This window comes from Hyaena hyaena, unplaced genomic scaffold, assembly GCF_003009895.1.
Source record: "Hyaena hyaena isolate Hyena2069 unplaced genomic scaffold, ASM300989v1 scaffold_603, whole genome shotgun sequence".
Taxonomy (NCBI): Eukaryota; Metazoa; Chordata; class Mammalia; order Carnivora; family Hyaenidae; genus Hyaena; species Hyaena hyaena.
The window spans coordinates 307,980-325,942 of NW_024081235.1; the positions used below are offsets into that span (position 1 = coordinate 307,980).

Genomic DNA, 17,963 nt, shown 5'->3' on the forward strand with positions numbered 1-17,963 from the left:
ATTTCTGGGCCACTCTGAGAGAAGCCTTATTTAGAACACATGTGCGAGGGAAGACGTGTGCAGCCCCAGCTGGGCCGTGAGGTCTGTGCACACGACCTCGCTTCTCCCCCGCAGCGCGCTCCCCTCGCCCTCGCGCGGTCAGCGCGTTTCCCTAAGACACACGGGAGCCGGAGGCCACACTGGCCGCTGGGAACACGGGGACAGCAGGGGACCGGGTCCCGTCTCCTGGCCCCTCCCTCCAGAGCCCCTCACCCCGACCGCGGGCGGCCTCCATGCCAGGCTCCCCCCCCTCCTGGGGTTTCTAGGTCCCCTCCCCCACCCCCCACTAGGGCTGCGGATCTCATACCTCATCGTGGTGGGGGGAGCACAGTCCTCCAGTGTATAAAACAAACAAGCCGTTTGTGTGCCTTTGGAAGAGGTTTCATATTAATAAACTCTCACATCAGAAAGAGGCACTGTGTCTCAATTTTTAATGAGCCAGTATCGTCACCACATCTGTAACCCTGGCTGGACACCCGTCATCTGTCCCTGGACTTTTCCAGATGCCTGTGATAGGTCCTCAGCGAGCTCCCAAGCTTTTAAAACCGGGGGCTGCATGACATCGTACGCCGGTTACACCGGTTGGTGCTGAATGCAGAGCGACGACCTCGAATGCGAGTGAGCAGATGAGCTACAGGTGCTCCTGGGCCCCAGGGCATTTGCACAGCTGTCTCCAGGCTGGAGTTCAGAAAATCGGAGCTAGCGATGTGGATAGCCCCGTCCTCTCACTGACGATTCTGTCTCTGACGTAGAAAGCACTGGCTTTGGGTCAGAACGACCTGGGTTAAGTCCCAGCCCCAACCCCTTGAAACTATCAACCAGGCCACCTCTCTCAGCCTCTCGGGGAACTGCTTTTCTCCCCAGCCCCTTCCTCCTCGTCTTTCTCTTCCCGAGTCTTCACACAAAAGTCCAGACTGACCGGGACGGTTTGGGCACGAGGTGAGGGCCCTTCCCCGCGCGTCCCGTCCCCGCGGGTTGGTAGAGAGAGTGGAGACCGTGAGGGGCCAAGGGCTGCCCTGCTGGGCCTGTCCCGGAGCCGGGCCACAGGAGGGCTGCCCGCAGAGGGTGCGGACACGGCGATCCTGGAAGGAAGGAAACCTCAACGTGAAGTTCAGCACGTGCTCGCCGAGCTGTGAGCGGGGACAGGTGCTGCCTGGGTGGAGGGCCGGTGCCCCGGGGCGTCGTCTGGCTGCGGCGGGCCCCCCGGGGTGAAAGCCAGCTGGGCGGGGTTGGGGGGTGCGGCCCGGGCGGGGGTGGGGGAGGAGGGGGGCAGAAGCCCGGCTGGGCTCCGGGTCCGGGATATTGCTGCCGGCACCCAGGTAACATCTCTGAGGATGGGGCGATTTCCGGGGCGTTCTCCACGGCTGCTCCCGCCCCGAAAACATCACTGCCGACCGTGCAGATGCTTTCAGCTTTTGCTCATTGCTGAGTTGGGACGCTGTGCGGCCGAGCCCTGCTGGTGGCCGAGGGGCTCTCGGGGGACGTCCTGTGTCCCTGGCGCCAGGCCCAGGGACAGTCTTGGGTTGTTGACACCCTTCTGCCATCATGTTCTGTTTGAGGAAAACAGGTCACTTTGGCCAAGGCCAGCAGGGATCCTCGCTCCTGTAGGTGAGCACAGCAGCCTGGTCACAAGCAGCCTGTCACACGCAGCCTGTCACACGCAGCCTGTCACACAACAGCCTGTCACACGCTGTCTGTCACACGCGGCGCTGCGATGCTGACCTTCCCCGGAAGTGCCTGGCATGGTCCCCTCTGCCTCTGCGCTAGGAGCTTGCCTTCGGGTAATTACGTGTGATATAATTCAGCCAAAGGCCACAGCTCTCAGAGTGTGACACCCTAACCGTGGCTGTGAATGTGCTTAACAGTCCTTGAAGCAGAGCTGTGCTCATATGGTCACTATGCGAGGCTGCCGGATTCTAGTGATTCTAGAAGATTCTAGCAGATTCTAGCAGGGTGGGGATTATTTGAGAACTCAGGAAGTGCCCTAGGCCCCAGATGGCTGGGATTCATAGCATCTTCTAGTGAGCAAAGCTATTTCCTACTTATGAAGAAGGCCGACCTCAGAGGAGAATATTAGTTTGAGCTTCAGACAGTTGTTTGTCTCTCTCTCTTTTTTATATGAGAGAAAGACAGCCGGTCGTAACTCTCAGCACCTAAGTGGGAAGAACAAAACATGAGGTTCCCATTCCCTCCACTTCCCCTGTGGGGTCGCAGCCTTCAGTCTACGTGGGGCTCCGCTGGGAAGGAACCGCACACAAAATGCTTGTACGATATGCAGTAACTTCCTGAAAATGAGAGACATTGGAGCAGTCGGCACACCAGCTACACACACCGCCGCTGCTATGCGGGACGAGGGGCTGGAGGGGCTTCTGCCTCACGGTGCGGTAATTTAGAAACTGTACCACCTTCATACGAATTCTTCAAAATAAAAATCTTCATTTATTTTGTTTATTGAGGGGGGAGGGGGAGAATGGGGGAGAGAGAGAGAGAGACGGAGAGTGTGTGTGTGTGTGTGTGTGTGTGTGTGTGTGTGTGAGAGAGATAGAGAGAGAGAGAGAGAGAATCCCAAGCACAGAGCCCAACGTGCGGCTCGATCCCACAACCCTGGGATCATGACCTGAGCCAAAATAAAAAATCAGATGCTCAATCCACTGAGCCCACTAGGCGCCCTAAACGCCGTCTTCCTTACTGCTCACCCCCCACCCCACCCCCACCCGGCTAGGAAGGCGGGCCTTGCCTAGTATTGCCGCGAATGCGGGGCCGCCAGGAAGCCAAGCCCGGACTCCCGGGCGGCTGGAGCAGACACTTCTTTCCTTCCTGCGCGTCTGGAGGCCGCCCTGCTGGGGACGCTCCAGCAGCCTCGCATCGCAGTGCCGCACACAGGGAGGTGGCCACACGCTCAGAGAGGAGCCCTCCTGACGAGCTTCCCTCTCTGTGGGGAGGGAGGATGACCCAGCGTCGCCCCTGCCTGGGCGCACTTCCCCGGGTTCCGCGCCCGCAGCTGGCCCACAGGACCACGCGTGGCCGTGGCTGTGCCGTGGCCGTGGCTGTGGCTGCACTGCAGAGCCGTGGGCTATGGCGCCGGCTGTCAGCTGTGTGTGGATGCCAGTGTGGCCCTGCCCTCACCCGGCGGCGTCCACACCCCGTGGCCCCACTCATCGAGGGGCCCTCCTTCCCGGCCCTCGGATCCGGGCGGCCTCTGACTGCTGTGGCCGCGGACTGTGGGGTGCTCGCACACCCCTCGGAGCCCCACCGGCCCCTGTTCCGGCCGAGGGCGAGGCCCCCAAGGCCACCCGGCGGACCTGGCCGACACAGACGCACGAGGGTCCCCAGGTCCACGTCCCGGAACTTTCCAGATGTAGATCTGGTGTCTCGTCTCTTGGGTTGTCACTGCGATGGTGGAAAACCCACCGGAAGGCAATACCATCCCTCAGACACTCGTCGTCAGAGAATCTGAAAGTAGAGACGTGGGCAAAGCGGGGAAAACTGACGCTCCCGCCCACTGCGCAGAGCGCCCTGTGCTCTGAAGGTTTCCTAAGTGTATTTAGAGCAAAATTGAAAGCAAAACTCTCACAAGTGATAATTATTCCCCTGAGCAGTTCTGTGACCCTTTTGCCCTGGCGGCCAGGGGGCTCCTAAGGAAACGCTTGGCCCCACTTGCGGAAGGGGGTAGAAGCTTCTCCAGGGAAGTCCACTCTGCCTCCCGCCCGTGCCCTCGTACCGGGCGTGCGTTTCTTTCCCTTTACTTTGATTTCTGTATGTTTCTGTTTCAGAACATGCATTTTACATAAAGTTCGTCACATACGGAAAACAGCTTTGCTGAAAGAGGCTGAGTGAGCCGCACGATGGTGACGGTGGGCAGAGACTTACCGTCACTCCCGGAGGCTCGGTTTTACTTCCCCTTTGCGTCTTTATGTCACCTGTCAGCCGGGCCTTGGGGCTCAGGTGGGCGCTGCCCAGCGGTGCAGCCAGCAGGAGGGGCAGGGAGCACCGGCCTCTGGCCGAGGGGGTGGGCGGGCGGCGTGGGGGCAGGGCTGGAGGTCCGCGAAGTGAAGGATGAGAAGGAACTCTCTTGCTCTTGGAGGAGCTTCTGGAAGTTTCCTGAGGTCAGCTTGGAGAGTGTGGCTGTCTCAGTCCGCAGCGTCAGCGGCCCTGCCCGGAGTCCTGGCCGTGGGGGGGAGGGGGCGTCCCATCCAGGGAGGGCCGGCAGTGGGTCCGCCGGGGGGGAGGCCCAGGGCCACCGTGTCACCTTCCAGCACCGGCTGCCCCGGGTGACCTGGCGCCCGGCAGGCAGAGGAAGGCTGGACCCCCACCTTGCGCCGCTTCCGGACCCCAGGGGGGCATCCCCGCTCCACCCGCAAACTGAGCCTTGAGTTTCTGCGGCAGGAGGAGCCCCAGCCGCGGGCCCGTGTCCGGGAGGCTGGGGGGGCCTCGCAGGGAGTGAGGGGCTCCGCGAACCCTGAGCGTGTGGGTGCGGGGACCGGGCACCCGAACACCCCCCACCCCGAGGACGGGGGCGGCCGGGGGGGCGCCCAGGCCTGAGGCGCGGTCACGGGCGGGGGTGGGGTGGGGTGGGGTGGGGTGGGGTGGGGGGAGGGGGGCAGGGTCCGCTGTCAGCCAGGCCGCCCTCCGGCCTCACCGCCCCGCCGGGGCCTCTGATGCTGCCACACACTCAGCCCCCGCACACGCGCTCCAGAAAGTCACACGTACACCTCACACACCGTCACCTGCTCGTAAAGTCACACACCCTCATGTACACTCACACACACACAGTCACACCCTCACATGCTCTTAAAGTCACACACCCTCACACACTGTCATGTACACTCTCACACATTCAGAGAAACACACACACACACACACACACACACACACACACACACACCCCTCTCCCCTGGGACTGCTCGCTGAGCCCATACTCTGCACAGAGCGTGGATCTCCTGGGGCCCAAGCCTCCCGAGTGGTGTCTCTGGAGCGTCAACAGGGGGCCACGGGTGCGGTGCGGGGACGGGAACAGTGTCAGCCTCCACACACGTGTGGTCACAGCCCGGCTGCTGGGCTCCGGGAGGGGGTGCGGGGGACTCCCCTGCCCTGTGTCCTGTCCTGATGGGTGACCACTGTCCTCAGTCACGGGCTGTGGACATGCTGTGGGGGGTCCCGGGCCACGCGCTATGGGGGTGCCTGCTCTGGGACACACCGTGAGCTCTGTCACGTGGCAGGAAGTCTCATTCCTGGTGCGTCGTGTGCGTGTGTGTGATCCTTCAGCGGGATCGTGGGCTCTGCTTTTAAAACCCTGCATTTCACAGACCTCCCGTTGCTAACACCCTCTATGTTCTTTTTGATCCATGACGAGCAAAAAGAAAATAAATTGGATGTATCAAATATTCTGTATTTAGTGATGGCGAGTGTTTCCAGAGTGGAGTGTGTGTCATTGGCATTTTAGGAAATAACTTCAGGGAACACGTACTTCCTAAACTGTATTCATACTTTTAATAGTTATTTATTTTAATGTGTAGTAGGAAAGAGAAAACAGTGTAGACCCTTGACTTGGCAGTTATTTTTGCTGAAGAAAAAGCTATACTATGTTTTTAAGTAAAAACATCAGTTAATTTTAAGAAACACTATAAAGTAATGATGCTGCATGTGGTAAAAAAAAAATTTATATGGCAAAATTTTGGGGGAAATAGTAACGTCTGAGAATTGGAAAGCACGAACACAACATATTTCCTAACCGGAGAGCTATTTCTCAAGGCACACAGCTTTTATGTTTCCTCTGCGGTACTTTTATACCTGGTATTCTGTCACGTCAATATAACCAGTGTAAACAGACTAGATTTTCTTTGCTTTTATTGTTTTTGGCACTTCGGACGTCCACACATCCTATTTTAAATTATGGTGACTATATCTAAGTTTTTCAAATGAATTACTTAACATAGTTTTGAAGAAGCACATGAAGTGAGGGAGTGGGGTGTGTGTGTGTGTGTGTGTGTGTGTGTGTTTAGATTATGGAGGCCTATTTATTCTCCTCTATACTCTACATTCCTTTATAATCAACTTCTCGACTTAGTTCATTTAGTTGGTATTTCTGTTCCTGATTGATTTTTTGGTCATGTTTTTATTTTGTTGATTTTTTTAGAACTTGGTCGATTTAAAAGTTTTAAATTCTGGGGGCGCCTGGGGGTCTCAGTCGGTTAAGTGTCTGACTTCGGCTCAGGTCATGATCTCGCGGTTCGTGGGTTCGAGCCCCGCGTCGGGCTCTGTGCTGACAACTCAGAGCCTGGAGCTGCTTCAGATTCTGTCTCCCTCTCCCTCTGCCCCTCCCCCACCAGTACTCTATCTCTCTCTCTCTAATATAAATGTTAAAAAATTTTTTTTAATAAATAAAAGTTTTAAGTTTTGTTTCAACTGGTCACAGTGGTCTTGGCCAGTGACTGCATGGTGTGACGGTCACATCCTTGAGCAGATTTTTTCTACTAATCTCCATTGACTGACATGGATTTTCAAGTGAATGTTTCCAGGAATGTATATTCTTTGTAAATTCTTGTGGATTTGACAGGATTGCTGTTGTCTTTAACTAAATTCTTTTTTTAAAAAAATTCTAAGTACAAGAATGAGATTAAAATACACAAGCTGTTTTCACACGGGAATCAAAATTTGACTGGCTCTGAGTCTGACGATCATGGTTTTCCTTCTTCAAATGAAACGTCACAGGCGGGTTCATTACACGTGGGCCTGCGTGTGGTGCCGTAGAAATCCTTCCTGCACCGAGTTGTTTTCTCCTCTGAGTACTTACAGTACTTACAGCTCTGACTCTTACCGTTACCTCCGCGTGGGGTTATTTATAAGGTTAGGTGGCATGTATTTACACTGCTATTCACAAATCCTTATTTAGAGCTCGTAATCTCAATACCCGTGGAGACAAAAACCACAGATGTAATATTTCAGCAGGCCTAAGGGGCGCCTGGGTGGCTTAGTCGGTTGAGCGTCCGACTTTCACTTAGGTCATGATCTCGCGGTTCGTGGGTTCGAGCCCCGTGTCGGGCTCTGTGCTGACTGCCAGCTCAGAGCCTGGAGCCTGTTTCGGTCTGTGACTCCCTCTCTCTCTGACCCTCCCCTGCTCACGCTGTCTCTCTCTCTCTCCTAGAAATAAATAAAACATAAAAAATTAAAAAAAAAAAGTAATATTTCGATGGGCTAATAGTCCTGCTGAAAGACATCTTAAGGCAGAAATGCTGGGGTTTATGCAGAGGCCCATTGGTTTTCTGTCTGGGGGTGACACAGAGCCGGGAGAGGAGCCCCGTCTAGGTTCCCGCCGCACTGAAGGTCGGGGCAAGTTCGGGCGGTTCATCCCCAGAGCTCCTCGGGCTGCCGTGTGCATGGCTTCCCGGTTCCAGGATGGCGGGCCAGGGGGTTTGGGCCACGAGAGGAAATAGGTGGTGCCTTCAGCAGCAAGTCCCAGAAACTCTGACTCAAAGTGCTTTACAAGAGAAAAGGAAACGCATTACCTCACAGGAAACAGGAAGTGCGGAGTGGGTGTGGATGCGGAGCCATGAATCGGTGGTGTAACTGGGCTCGGCTCTTGCTCCCAGCCGGTCCGGCCTGTTGTCCGTGGCTGGGGCGGGTCTCCTCACAGCCTCCGCAGCCGCAGGGGGGGGCCATCCCTCTGAGGTGTGACGGGCTGTCCCACACGGCACCCAAACTGTCCCCAGAGGAGGCACCTGCTGGTGCCTGGTGCCGGGAGGTGGTCCTGAACCCAAGCCCGGGGCCAGGCCCGAGGCCCAGCTCACAAAGACCCCGGCGGAGACCCCGGCCCAGGCTGCGCGGCCTGCCTCCTGCCCCGGGGAAGGGAGGTCTGGGGGAGGGAGACAAACTGTCAGGTCCGTCAGCAGAAGGGGGCCCTGTGATCAGGAGGGGGGCCCCCTCTGTGTTCCCAGCAGTGGAGACCAGAGCGCAGGCTCCACGCAGGCCGGGGCCTTGCAGCCAAAGAGCAGGCACTTGGGAGAGCAGGATCCGGAGTCCAGACGGCACCCAGGTGGGGGGCGGGGTGTGTGTGTCCCACGGTCTATCCCCCCTGCGGGCTGCAGGGCTGCTCGTGAAACTGTGACTCCTGGAAACACGGTCCAGGTGGGTCTGCCTGCCACCCAGGCCGCCTTCCCCTGATGCAGACCCATAAGTGCAGTGGGTGCAGTGGGTGCGGGGGCAGGGGGAGCGGGGTGTAGGGTGAGCAGGGAGGGGGGGTGCATGCAGAGCGGGGGCAGGGTAGGTGCAGGGGGTGGAGGGGGCCCAGGGGGCCCAGGGGCAGGCAGGGGTGGGGTGCAGGGGGTCAGGGGCAGGCACGGGAGGGAGCAGGGCACTCAGGGGCAGGCAGGGGAAGGAGCAGGGCGCTCAGGGGCAGGCAGGGGTGGGGTGCAGGGGATCAAGGGCAGGCAGGAGTGGGGAGCATGGGGGCACAGGGGCAGGGGTGGGTGCAGGGGGCGCAGGGGCAGGCAGGAGTGGGGAGCAGGGGGCACAGGGGCAGGGGTGGGGTGCAGGGGGCGCAGGGACAGGCAGGAGTGGGGAGCAGGGGGCGCCGGGGCAGGCACGGGAGGGAGCAGGGGGCGCAGGGGCAGGCGGTGGCGTGGTGCAGGGGGCGCAGGGGCAGGCAGGGGTGGGGTACAGGGGGTGCAGGGGCAGGCAGGGGTGGGGAGCAGGGGCAGGGGTGTGCAGGCTGCCCCCTGCTCCTTCCTGCATCTGGGGGAGGTGGGGAAGTGCCACGGCACTGGAGGGGCCAGGCTACACCATGTGTCAGCACCCAGGGGACCCTCTCCACACAAGGGCACAGAGCCTCCTGCGTGAAGGGTGCTTCCGGGGGTGGAGACAGGAAGGGTCCGTCTGCGTCCACACCGCTGGACCCTGCCGCATGGCATTTCCTGAGGGCGTTCCAGGTGGCTCCCCGGAGGCCTTGGTCGCCGCGCCCCAGCTTCCTACTCGGCCCCTCTGGCTGCCCTGGACCGGCCCCCCGGCCCCCCGGCCCCCACACCGCGGCTCCTGCCGCCACTTCCTTCTCGGCCGCTGCCGGGCACGTCCAGGCACGTCTTGCACCAAACTCTCGAGAGGCCGGGCCGTCAGTGACCGTCCCGCCGTCGCCTCCAGGCTGCCCACCACTCAGACCCCTGTTGCTGACGCCCCCCGGGTCCAGAGGCAGACGGCCTCGGTGCCCACCTCCGCCCCGCGCGGCCCGGCCCCGCGGCCTGGCAAGCTCTGTAGTCTCGATGCTGTGCCCTGGGAAAGAGGGGAAAAGACTCGTAATCTTAAGGCAGCGCAGGAGTCATTCATCTCGACAGGGACGGGGACGTGGCTGAGACAGTTCTGGGCCTGACGCACGTGGCGGTTACTCTTCCCCTCGCGGTGGAGGGCAGCGTCGAGGGAAGGCGTAGAGAGGGCTGCGGGCACTGGAGGCTCCCAGGTGCCCGTTGCCGAGCTTGCTGGAAATTAACGGCCTTTAGTCCTAAATCCTAAAAGAAGAGACAGAAAAAAGAAGACAGAACATCCCTATAGCAAGTCAGTCCATCCACACTTGGGGTAACAGCCCGGAGCCCGGCTCCTCACTTCCCCAGATGGCCTTGCAGAAAGACAGACAGTGGCCTGGGACGGCGGGACGGCGGGACGCACCCCGGTACCGACCGCTTACGACCAGGTGGGCACCCTGTTGTTCACCCATTAAACAGGCACCCCCAGCGGTCACGGGTGTCTGCCTGTGGGACCATGACGGGCATGGAGAAGTGACACGGTCTCAGTGGTTTTCTCTATCATAGTAACAATAACTACACAACACTATGAAAAGCCCAGTCAGTTTTGGATTTCTAAGTGCTCTTATATGAATATTCAAGACGAATTCTCCCCCAACACAAAGAGAAACATTTGCCAAGTGTGCCTCTTGCAGCCCACGTGCCCCCCCCCCCCCCGAGAAAGACCAAAACATCAAAAAGGAAATGAGCACTTGGCTGTGTTGCGCCAGTGCCAGTGGCCGTAATCCTGAAGCTTCGGGGGGATAAGTCGGCGTACGCCCAAGGCGCCGGGGCAAATCCTTTCTTAATAAAAGGAACAGAGCAATTTTAAAACTCACATAAAGGTAACTTCATATTAAGAAATATCCTCACTCTTTCGCTTTTCTCTGTCTGAACGATAAGTACGGGCTAGTCAAAAAAATGAAACAATAGAGAAGGGGGGGAAATGGGAAAGCGAAAATCTCCATAATATCCACAGTCCTGCCCACATCCCGTCTAAGAACCACGGTCGGTGCCCGGCCACCACCCTTGTGGATTTGTGCCTCCATGGATTCCGAGACAGCCCATGCAGGGATTCTCGTGAAAATTGGGTCACGCTGTACCTGCGACTCTGTTACCTCCTTTTTACTTTATAATCTGCTTTAGACACTTCCCGCGTCACTGGCCCTCCCCCACCGCGTTCTCTCTGACGGCTGCGGCGGGCGGTCCAACCTTGATGGACTCACCAACCCCTTGTTGCTGGACATTTGAGTTTTCCCCAATTTTCCCTGGTATAAGAAACGCTGCAGTGAGTATCCTTGTACACACGTCCTGTGGACTTTGGTGAATCTTTGGACACATTCCTAGGAGTGACTATGTCCTCAGGCCCCCGGTGCCCCCGAGGAGGGTGGCAGGGGCCAGCAGTGTTCAGGGATCTCCTAGGGAGCAAAGGCTTTGCTTTGTCCGGGCACCCCCCACCCCCCAGTGTGGAGGCTCCTGCCCCGCACAGGCCCGCCCCCCGAGGGCAGGGGAGAAGCGACCCACGAAAGGCGCGCTCTCCTACTCCCACACTCGAAGCATGAGCTCCCTGCACGAGGAGACCCTGCAAATGCAAGACGCAAGGCGCCCCCTCTTCCTCCGCGTCTTGAGCAGTCTCTCTCTCAAGGCTCCGCACTTGGACCATCTGAGTTATTTCCTCGGGGGCACCGATCCCCAGGTCGCAAACCTGATGCGGATCTGTGGCGGAGCCCTGGAAGTCCGTTTCCAGAGGATTCGACCACGTTGCGCACACGGCTCCGACGCTGCTGGGCATCTCACGGGTGAGGGGACTCTGGATTCACCGCGCTCCTCACCTGCTTGGACTCTCCGCCTCGTTTCGGTATTTCTGCTTGCCATGGTTTTCCTCACCTTTTTCACATTTAGTTTTCTGTCTTTATGAAACGGTCGAGTTTCCTTTGTCCCCTTCCTCTCCAGAGGCTCCAGGTTACAATTCTCGACGAGTTCTCACAGCGCGTGCACTAGACAGCACGTACACTAGACATCGCGGCCACTGTGCGCCGCCCGGCGGGGCCCACGATGACCCATACCCGTCCCACCCCAGAGGACCTGAGGACGTGGGAGCGCCTGAGAGTGTGTCTCCGGGCTCGTCCTCCGTGCTGCTGGCCTCGCTCCGTATTGTCGTTACGGTTCGTGTTGTGACAGGGTTATCGATTTTACCGTCAATGTTGATTTACATTAATCACTAGCTTTACACATTTCATTGTGCATCATTCTACCAAATCCTACGTCCCTTCTGGTCCTTTCTGCTTACTGGATGAAGTTCTCCATGGTCATTTCGGCGGGGGTTACAAGTGGTGAGCTCCCAGTCTTTGTCTGGAAACATCTTTCTCTCTCGCTCTTGAGCAAGAGTTTCAGCAGTTTCCTGAGAATTTGGTCAGTCTGACTGTCAGTTATTAGTGTGTGTGTGTGTGTGTGTGTGTGTGTGTGTTTTGTTTTGGTGGTAGTAAGTCTTTTCTTTTGTTCTAATATTCGGTCTCTGACCTTGGTCTGTGGCGCAGCGCGTCTGAAGCCCTTGGGAATTCCTAAGGGAGAACACTGGAAGCATCTCAGACTCTTGTGCGGCTCCCGGTGGGACTCCCGGCTGAGGTGTGGTCACCGAAGGAGCCACCTTGCTAAGAAGCTTGGGGTTTTCCGCCCCACCCCGTCCTCCAGAGAGGGGAGGGGGCTGGAAATGGAGTCAATGCTGGTGTCTGCGTGGTTGGCGAACGCAGAGATCTGGGGAGAACGACTGGGCTCAGAGATCACGGAAGCTTCTGGCCTGCGCTCCTCTCCCACCCGGCTGCCCCTGACTTATGTCCTATCCTAGGAAACCAGTCTTCCAGCAGGTGCAGCGATCCTCTGGGTCTGGGAGCTCTGGAGCAAATCCATCAGGTGAGCCAAACCCAGCAGGGGCCGTGGGGGCCTCCCGTCTACAGCCAGCCGGTCAGCAACACAGGTGACAAACTGGACGTGCGGCTGGCATTGAGGGGGACAGTGTGCGGGAAGGAGCCCCTGACCTGTGGGGTCTCGTCTGAGAGCGAAGGAGAAACACAGGAGGAGGAGTCTGTTTTTCCCAGACACGTGTGGCCATGACTCCTTTTAATTATCCTGCTTGGCCCAGAGGCCCATGTGTCGCTTTCTTCAATTCGGGAGCGTGTTCAGCCATTAAGTCGCCTTCCGTCTCCCTCCTGACTCGTTAGGGCGTGTGTGACAGACACACCCTGGACCCCAGGTCCTACCCACCATGTCTCTTCGTCTGGCCCATTTTCTCCTGGCCTCTGAGCTCCATCCAGGCGATTCTCTCGGATCCGCCTTCCCGTTCACTAATTCGCTTCTCTCTCGTCTGTTGTCTAACACGGCCCTTGCGTTTGGGGTTTCCTTCGCTGTGCTGTCCTCCTCTGGGAACCGTGGGCGGGGCGCCGGGGTCTCCCTGCGGGTGCTGTGCTCAGCCTCAGGGGCTGGCTCTTCTGGGTGGGGGCCAGGTCTGCCCGGAGGTGTCAGGGGGGCACCTGGGTTAATTTTCCCCTTTCCTTTCTATGTCTTATGCCCCGATGTCTGTTTTACTCATGAGCAGCTTCTCTTTCCCAGGCCGAGTTGCATCCCTGTATTTCTCGTGGATTGTGAACATCCGCATGCTCCCCGCTCTCTCTCCTCCCTCCCCCTGCTTCCTCCCCCTCTTTCCCCTGTAAGGACATTTGATAGGAGGATCTTTGTTGGATTTGCTGACCGTTCATCCTCGGATGGGGAGGTTCTATTCTGGCCTATTTTCCCAGCAAGGCCGTCATTGGTGTTTCTCCATACGTGCTTCTGACCACATGGACCGTATTTGAATGGCCTCCTTGAATCAACACCCAAGGGCGATCTATTCCTAATTCATAAGCTGTGGTTGACGTCAGCTCTCTGGGGGGAGGGGAGCAGTCCTGGCAGCCGGGAGCCGGGTCTGGCGGTCCCTCTGATGGAGCCCCTCAGTCCTCTGTCATGGGTTGGAGTTTCCCTCTTGGGGGAAGCCAGGGTCATTCGCGCTTTCGCGGCTCACAGCTCTTGGTGGGGAGAGTTTCCATTCAGTGTTTCTGCTCAGGTCACTCTGGTCAGTTTCTGCGAGTGGACTTGCCGGTCATACTCACCGCCCTCAAGGGTTAGGGCGACAGTGTTTCAGGAAAGGCTTCAGTTTATGTGGATAAGACCCTAAGACTTATATTTAGAACAGCTGAGCATTAGGATAAGAATATGAATTAACTTTGTTAAGACGATCTCACACCACGTGTACAGTGTGGTATTTTAAACTCGACCTTTGTCCTTCAGGGATGTGGGCAGAGAACTCGATGTCAGAGCCCAGGATGCTCCAATCTGACGCTTCCCTTAGACGACGGCTCGGCCTCGTGCCCCGGCAGCCTCAGGACCACATCGCGACATGGCCAACAGCAGACAGCCTGTTGTGGGTCCCGAAATCTATTCTGGGGTCGTGCAGACTGCCGCGCACAGCAGGGGGAGCGGGGGTCCCCGAGCTCTGTTCCGATGCGCTGAAGCACCGGCAGAGGCTGGGAAGCAGGCCTGACTCGGAGCAGACCTGCCATTTACCCCCTAACAAGGCACATGAGAAGTGCCGGCCTGCGACCGGGAGACGGAGCCCTCCAGGCGGGCTCCGCGCCTCCTCCCTGCTGAGCAACATATCCTCACAAGCCACAGCAAGTGATTTCCCATCTAAGGCCCCTCATTGGCTGTTGACCCAGGAGATCTGGTGGGTGGGTCAGCGATCAATGAAGGCAGGTTTGCAGGAACACCCGCATCTGGTGGGGACAGCGGCCGCGAGGTCCCCAGATCACGCCGCCTGCAGCTACACCCTGGCGATCCTTGTGCAAAGCAATCCCACGAAGGGACAGAACGCGCCCGGTGCCCGATCATGGCTTTTCCTGTTTTCTGACCTGTGGGGTGGGGAGCTGGGGCCGCCTGTGACCTGGGGCCGAGGGGCTGTCGGGCAGAGGGCTCCGCCTCCGCCTTCGGGGCCTCCGCAGCCCAGGGCCAGGTTTGGGGTCTTCCACAGGAAAGGAGGCCAGGAACGTGGACTTCATTTCTGTGCGCGTTGCCCAGAGACTCAGAAGGGAACGCTAGCTGCCTTCTGTGCGGTGGGACACTCCACGTGGCTCCTGCTCCTGGGCTGTTGGCCCGAGCTCCTGGGGTGTCACCCAGACCTGGGGTCTTCCCCCCCCGCCCCCCGCCGCGGAGTGTCGGGTCAGCCCGGGCTCAGTCACAGCGCTGTCTCCCTCAGGCCCAGTGGAAGCAGCAGCCTGGCCCCGGTTCCTGTAAAATCTTCACACCCTCCGGGGTCCCAGCACCTGCGTCCGATCTCGCTCTGGAGACGCCCACACAGCCACCGTTGCCATGGAGATGCCGCCTCTGCTGGAGGTCACCAGGGATCCTGGGGCAGAAGCCTCGGGGACACAGAGGGGCTCTTGGGGGCTGCCGGGCCAATGAGGCAATGTTCTTCCCCATCTGGAGATGTCTCCACAATTAGGATTTCTGGTGAGGAGGGGCGCCTGGGTGGTTTAGTCGGTTAAGCGTCCGACTTTCGCTTAGGTCATGATCTCGCGGTTCGTGGGTTCGAGCCCCGCGTCGGGCTCTGTGCTGACTGCCAGCTCAGAGCCTGGAGCCTGTTTCAGTCTGTGACTCCCTCTCTCGCTGACCCTCCCCTGCTCACGCTGTCTCTCTCTCTCTCCTAGAAAAAAAAAAATGTTAAAAAATGTTTTTGGAGATTCTCTTAACATGAAGAGGGTTCAAAGAGAGCTTGAATGCCCATTTTGTAATCAGGGAAGCTACAGTGAGTGGGAGATTTTACAAAAAGGAACGTAACTATTTCCTGGACAGAAGTAAACTTTCCTTCAAATAACTTCATCTGAATGCTTTTCCNCTGTCTCTCTCTCTCCTAGAAATAAATAAAACTATTAAAAAAAAAAAAGGATTTCTGGTGAGGAGAACGTGTCAGGATCAGAGCCGGAAGGAAGGGAAAAGAAAGCTCTCAAGGCAACTCAGCCAGACGGTGGGGACATCAGATGTGAGGCGAGAGCGGCAGCTTGGTGCCCAATTAACTGACCAGAGACACGTCCGCTAGAAAGTCGTGCCCCCCTGGAAAGTGGAAAACAGGCCGGCTTTTCTCTTATAAATCCCACCTGCCTCCTGCCATCCGGGGAGGAGCTACGTGGCCCGTGTCTTCCACGCGAGGCGCAGGAATGTGGGCTGGAGGAGGTGCGGATGGACCTGAGCTGCTGCCACCCCGCCGGGCCCCGACTGCCCTGCGCGAGCGGCCGGGGCGCCCGCCGCTCACTCACCTGGGGCCTCAGTGCCTCTCCACAGGACTCGGTCCCAGCAGCGCTGGCGTGGTGGCAGCGTCCACACTCAATCGCGTGAGAAGAACGAGCATTTCCAAGCTCGCCCCCCACGGTGCACAGTGGCCGGAAGAGAGGGAGCCGAACGCCACTCGCAGACGGTCCAGGGCGCGTGGGGCTCTGCCCGGGCTGCGGTCCCCTTTGTCTGGAGGGAGGAGTGTTTCACGGGAGCCAGACTCCAGGCCTGGAACCCGGGGGCTGCGGAGACAGGAGACCCGCCCTCCTCTGACATCAGGCTCCTGTCCACCGATGTCACCAAGCGAGGGGCCAGTTGCCTCGTTATGAGGTTATGTGCAGCCTGGACGCCAGGAGGGAGCCCACATGCTGGGCTCGTGGGCGTCCGGCTCTTCCTTCTGGAATCTCCTGCGTCCTGAGCGGAGGGCTCCCTGGGGACTCCACACGGCTGCGTGTACCTCGAGGCGGCCCAGCGCCGTGAGCGGGGACCCAGGGGGCAGCGGGGCCTCCCGGACACCCCGCACACAGGACGCGCCGTCTCATGCCCGGCTGGCTGTCCGCACGCCGATGTGATTTTCCCAACTTCTCCCTGATCCTTCGAGGGCTGAGCAGCAATGACCTCAAGCCTGCACCGGCCGCTGTTCCCTGGCTCCCCTTCCTCTTCCTGGAAACCGCGCTCTCGTCCGCAGCTCGCAGGCCCCCGCCCCCCACCGCGAGGAGCCGGACTCCCGACGGGCCGTTCACTGAGGAGAGAAATCGTGTCACACGTCACAGTGACCCCCAGGCCCCACCCGCTAACGACAGGAGACTTTTCAGAAAGAGCCCGGCGAGGCCGGACGTCCGCGTGGTCGAATCTGCCTTCCTCCGGCGTCAGGCTCAGCGAGCCCGCGGCCACTGCCCTGTCCTGCGGAGAAAGGGCAGCTGAACCGGCCAGAGGCGCCTCCTCCCGCGGGCGGCTCGTACGCCGTGACTGCTGGACACACGTCCCCGCCCACGGCGGTGCCCGGAGGGGGGTCCGCGCCTGGTGCTGGAGAAACTTGCACGGGAGAGTTGTCCTAGAGAGGAAACCCCGCCGTGGACCTTGACCTCCTGGGCAGACAAGAAACAAGCCGCTCTTGTCCTCGGCCCCCGCCGACGGCCAGTGCAAACTGCTGCTTCCAGAAGAAGCCAGGACCTCGGGTGTGGCCGCCGTCAGTGGGAATCCTGGGCTTGAGTCCCTCCCGACCTGGACAGCTCCCAGGGGTGCTGAACTCGGTACCCATCAGAAGTACCGTTTTTGAATGGTCACTAAGCATATTGTTGATCAAACCCATATTTCCCATGTATCTAATAAAACAAAATTATTAAGAATTTTCTTTTCCCAAACCGCTCTGGAGGGACCTGGCAGATTTTGACCAAACCTGCGGCTCGGATACCTTTCGTCTGTGAACCATGACTTCAACAGCACGGCCGGGAGGTGGTCCGGTGTTTTGCCTTCACTCTGGGCACCGGCTGAGCAGTTTGCAGCTTGGGCTGCGGCCCCGCGCCCGCGGCTCCTCCCCGTCACCCAGGTCCCTCCCGAGCCCCCCCACCCCACCCCGGAGCCTCTGCACAGAACCCGCCTGCTCCACAACGACACGGTGAGGGAGCAGCTCTGACTGACGCACGCACGTGCTCCGTCTCCGGCTGAATCAGCGAGTGTAGACAGCCCAGATGGGTCCCTGCATCTCCAAGCCTGTGCTCACCCTGTCCCTGTGAACCTATGGTCCCCTGTATGTGGGGACAGTAGTGTCCTTCCAAGTATTTCTGAGGATTTATGTGTTTAAAGGGGGCTGGGGGGGTCAGCAATAGGAAGCTTGTGTTCTAGATGCTTCCTGAGCCAACTTCCAGGCTCATGGATTCTTGGTCCTGGGAACCTGGGCCCACAGGCTCCATGTTAGTCCGGGTCCTCGCTGGGGCTGCTGACTCAGTCTCCCCGGAAGCCGCTGGGGGGAGGGGGTCCTGCACTCTCACCCGGAGCAGACGGGCTTGCTCCTCCCAGGCCGGCCTGCCGCTCCGTCCCGACTGAGGCGCCACGTTCCTCGAGCGCACGCCAACGCGCGCAGAAGGCTGAGTGCCGAGGTCACAGCTGCTCCTCAGCTCTCCCGCGTCCCGGGGCCCCCTGGCCAGCCCTCCTGAGAGGTGACCCCACTCTCCTGCCAATGCCATTGTGCGGGCCTCAGTTGCTGTGACGTTGACCAACAGGCAGGCCCCTGGGACCCTCTCTCCCGGGAGACCGTGACCCTGACCGTGACCCTGACCTCACCCAGGACGGGTGCTCCCTGGA

At 59.0% G+C, this 17,963-nt stretch overlaps 1 protein-coding gene across 1 annotated transcript in view; it reads right to left on the reverse strand.

Moving 5' to 3' along the window:
* LOC120248690 (collagen alpha-1(I) chain-like) overlaps positions 1-11,618 on the reverse strand; it is a 36,129-nt gene extending 24,511 nt beyond the window's left edge. Inside the window, exons 1-7 of the mRNA XM_039257136.1 lie at positions 11,596-11,618; positions 9,628-9,773; positions 8,851-9,300; positions 4,289-4,498; positions 3,960-4,203; positions 3,342-3,492; positions 3,166-3,298 (exon numbers count right to left, since the gene is read on the reverse strand). Coding sequence (XP_039113067.1) covers positions 3,166-3,298; positions 3,342-3,492; positions 3,960-4,203; positions 4,289-4,498; positions 8,851-9,300; positions 9,628-9,773; positions 11,596-11,618 — 1,357 coding nt within the window. The remainder of the gene's footprint in view (positions 1-3,165; positions 3,299-3,341; positions 3,493-3,959; positions 4,204-4,288; positions 4,499-8,850; positions 9,301-9,627; positions 9,774-11,595) is intronic.
* Between the last annotated feature and the right edge of the window lie 6,345 nt (positions 11,619-17,963).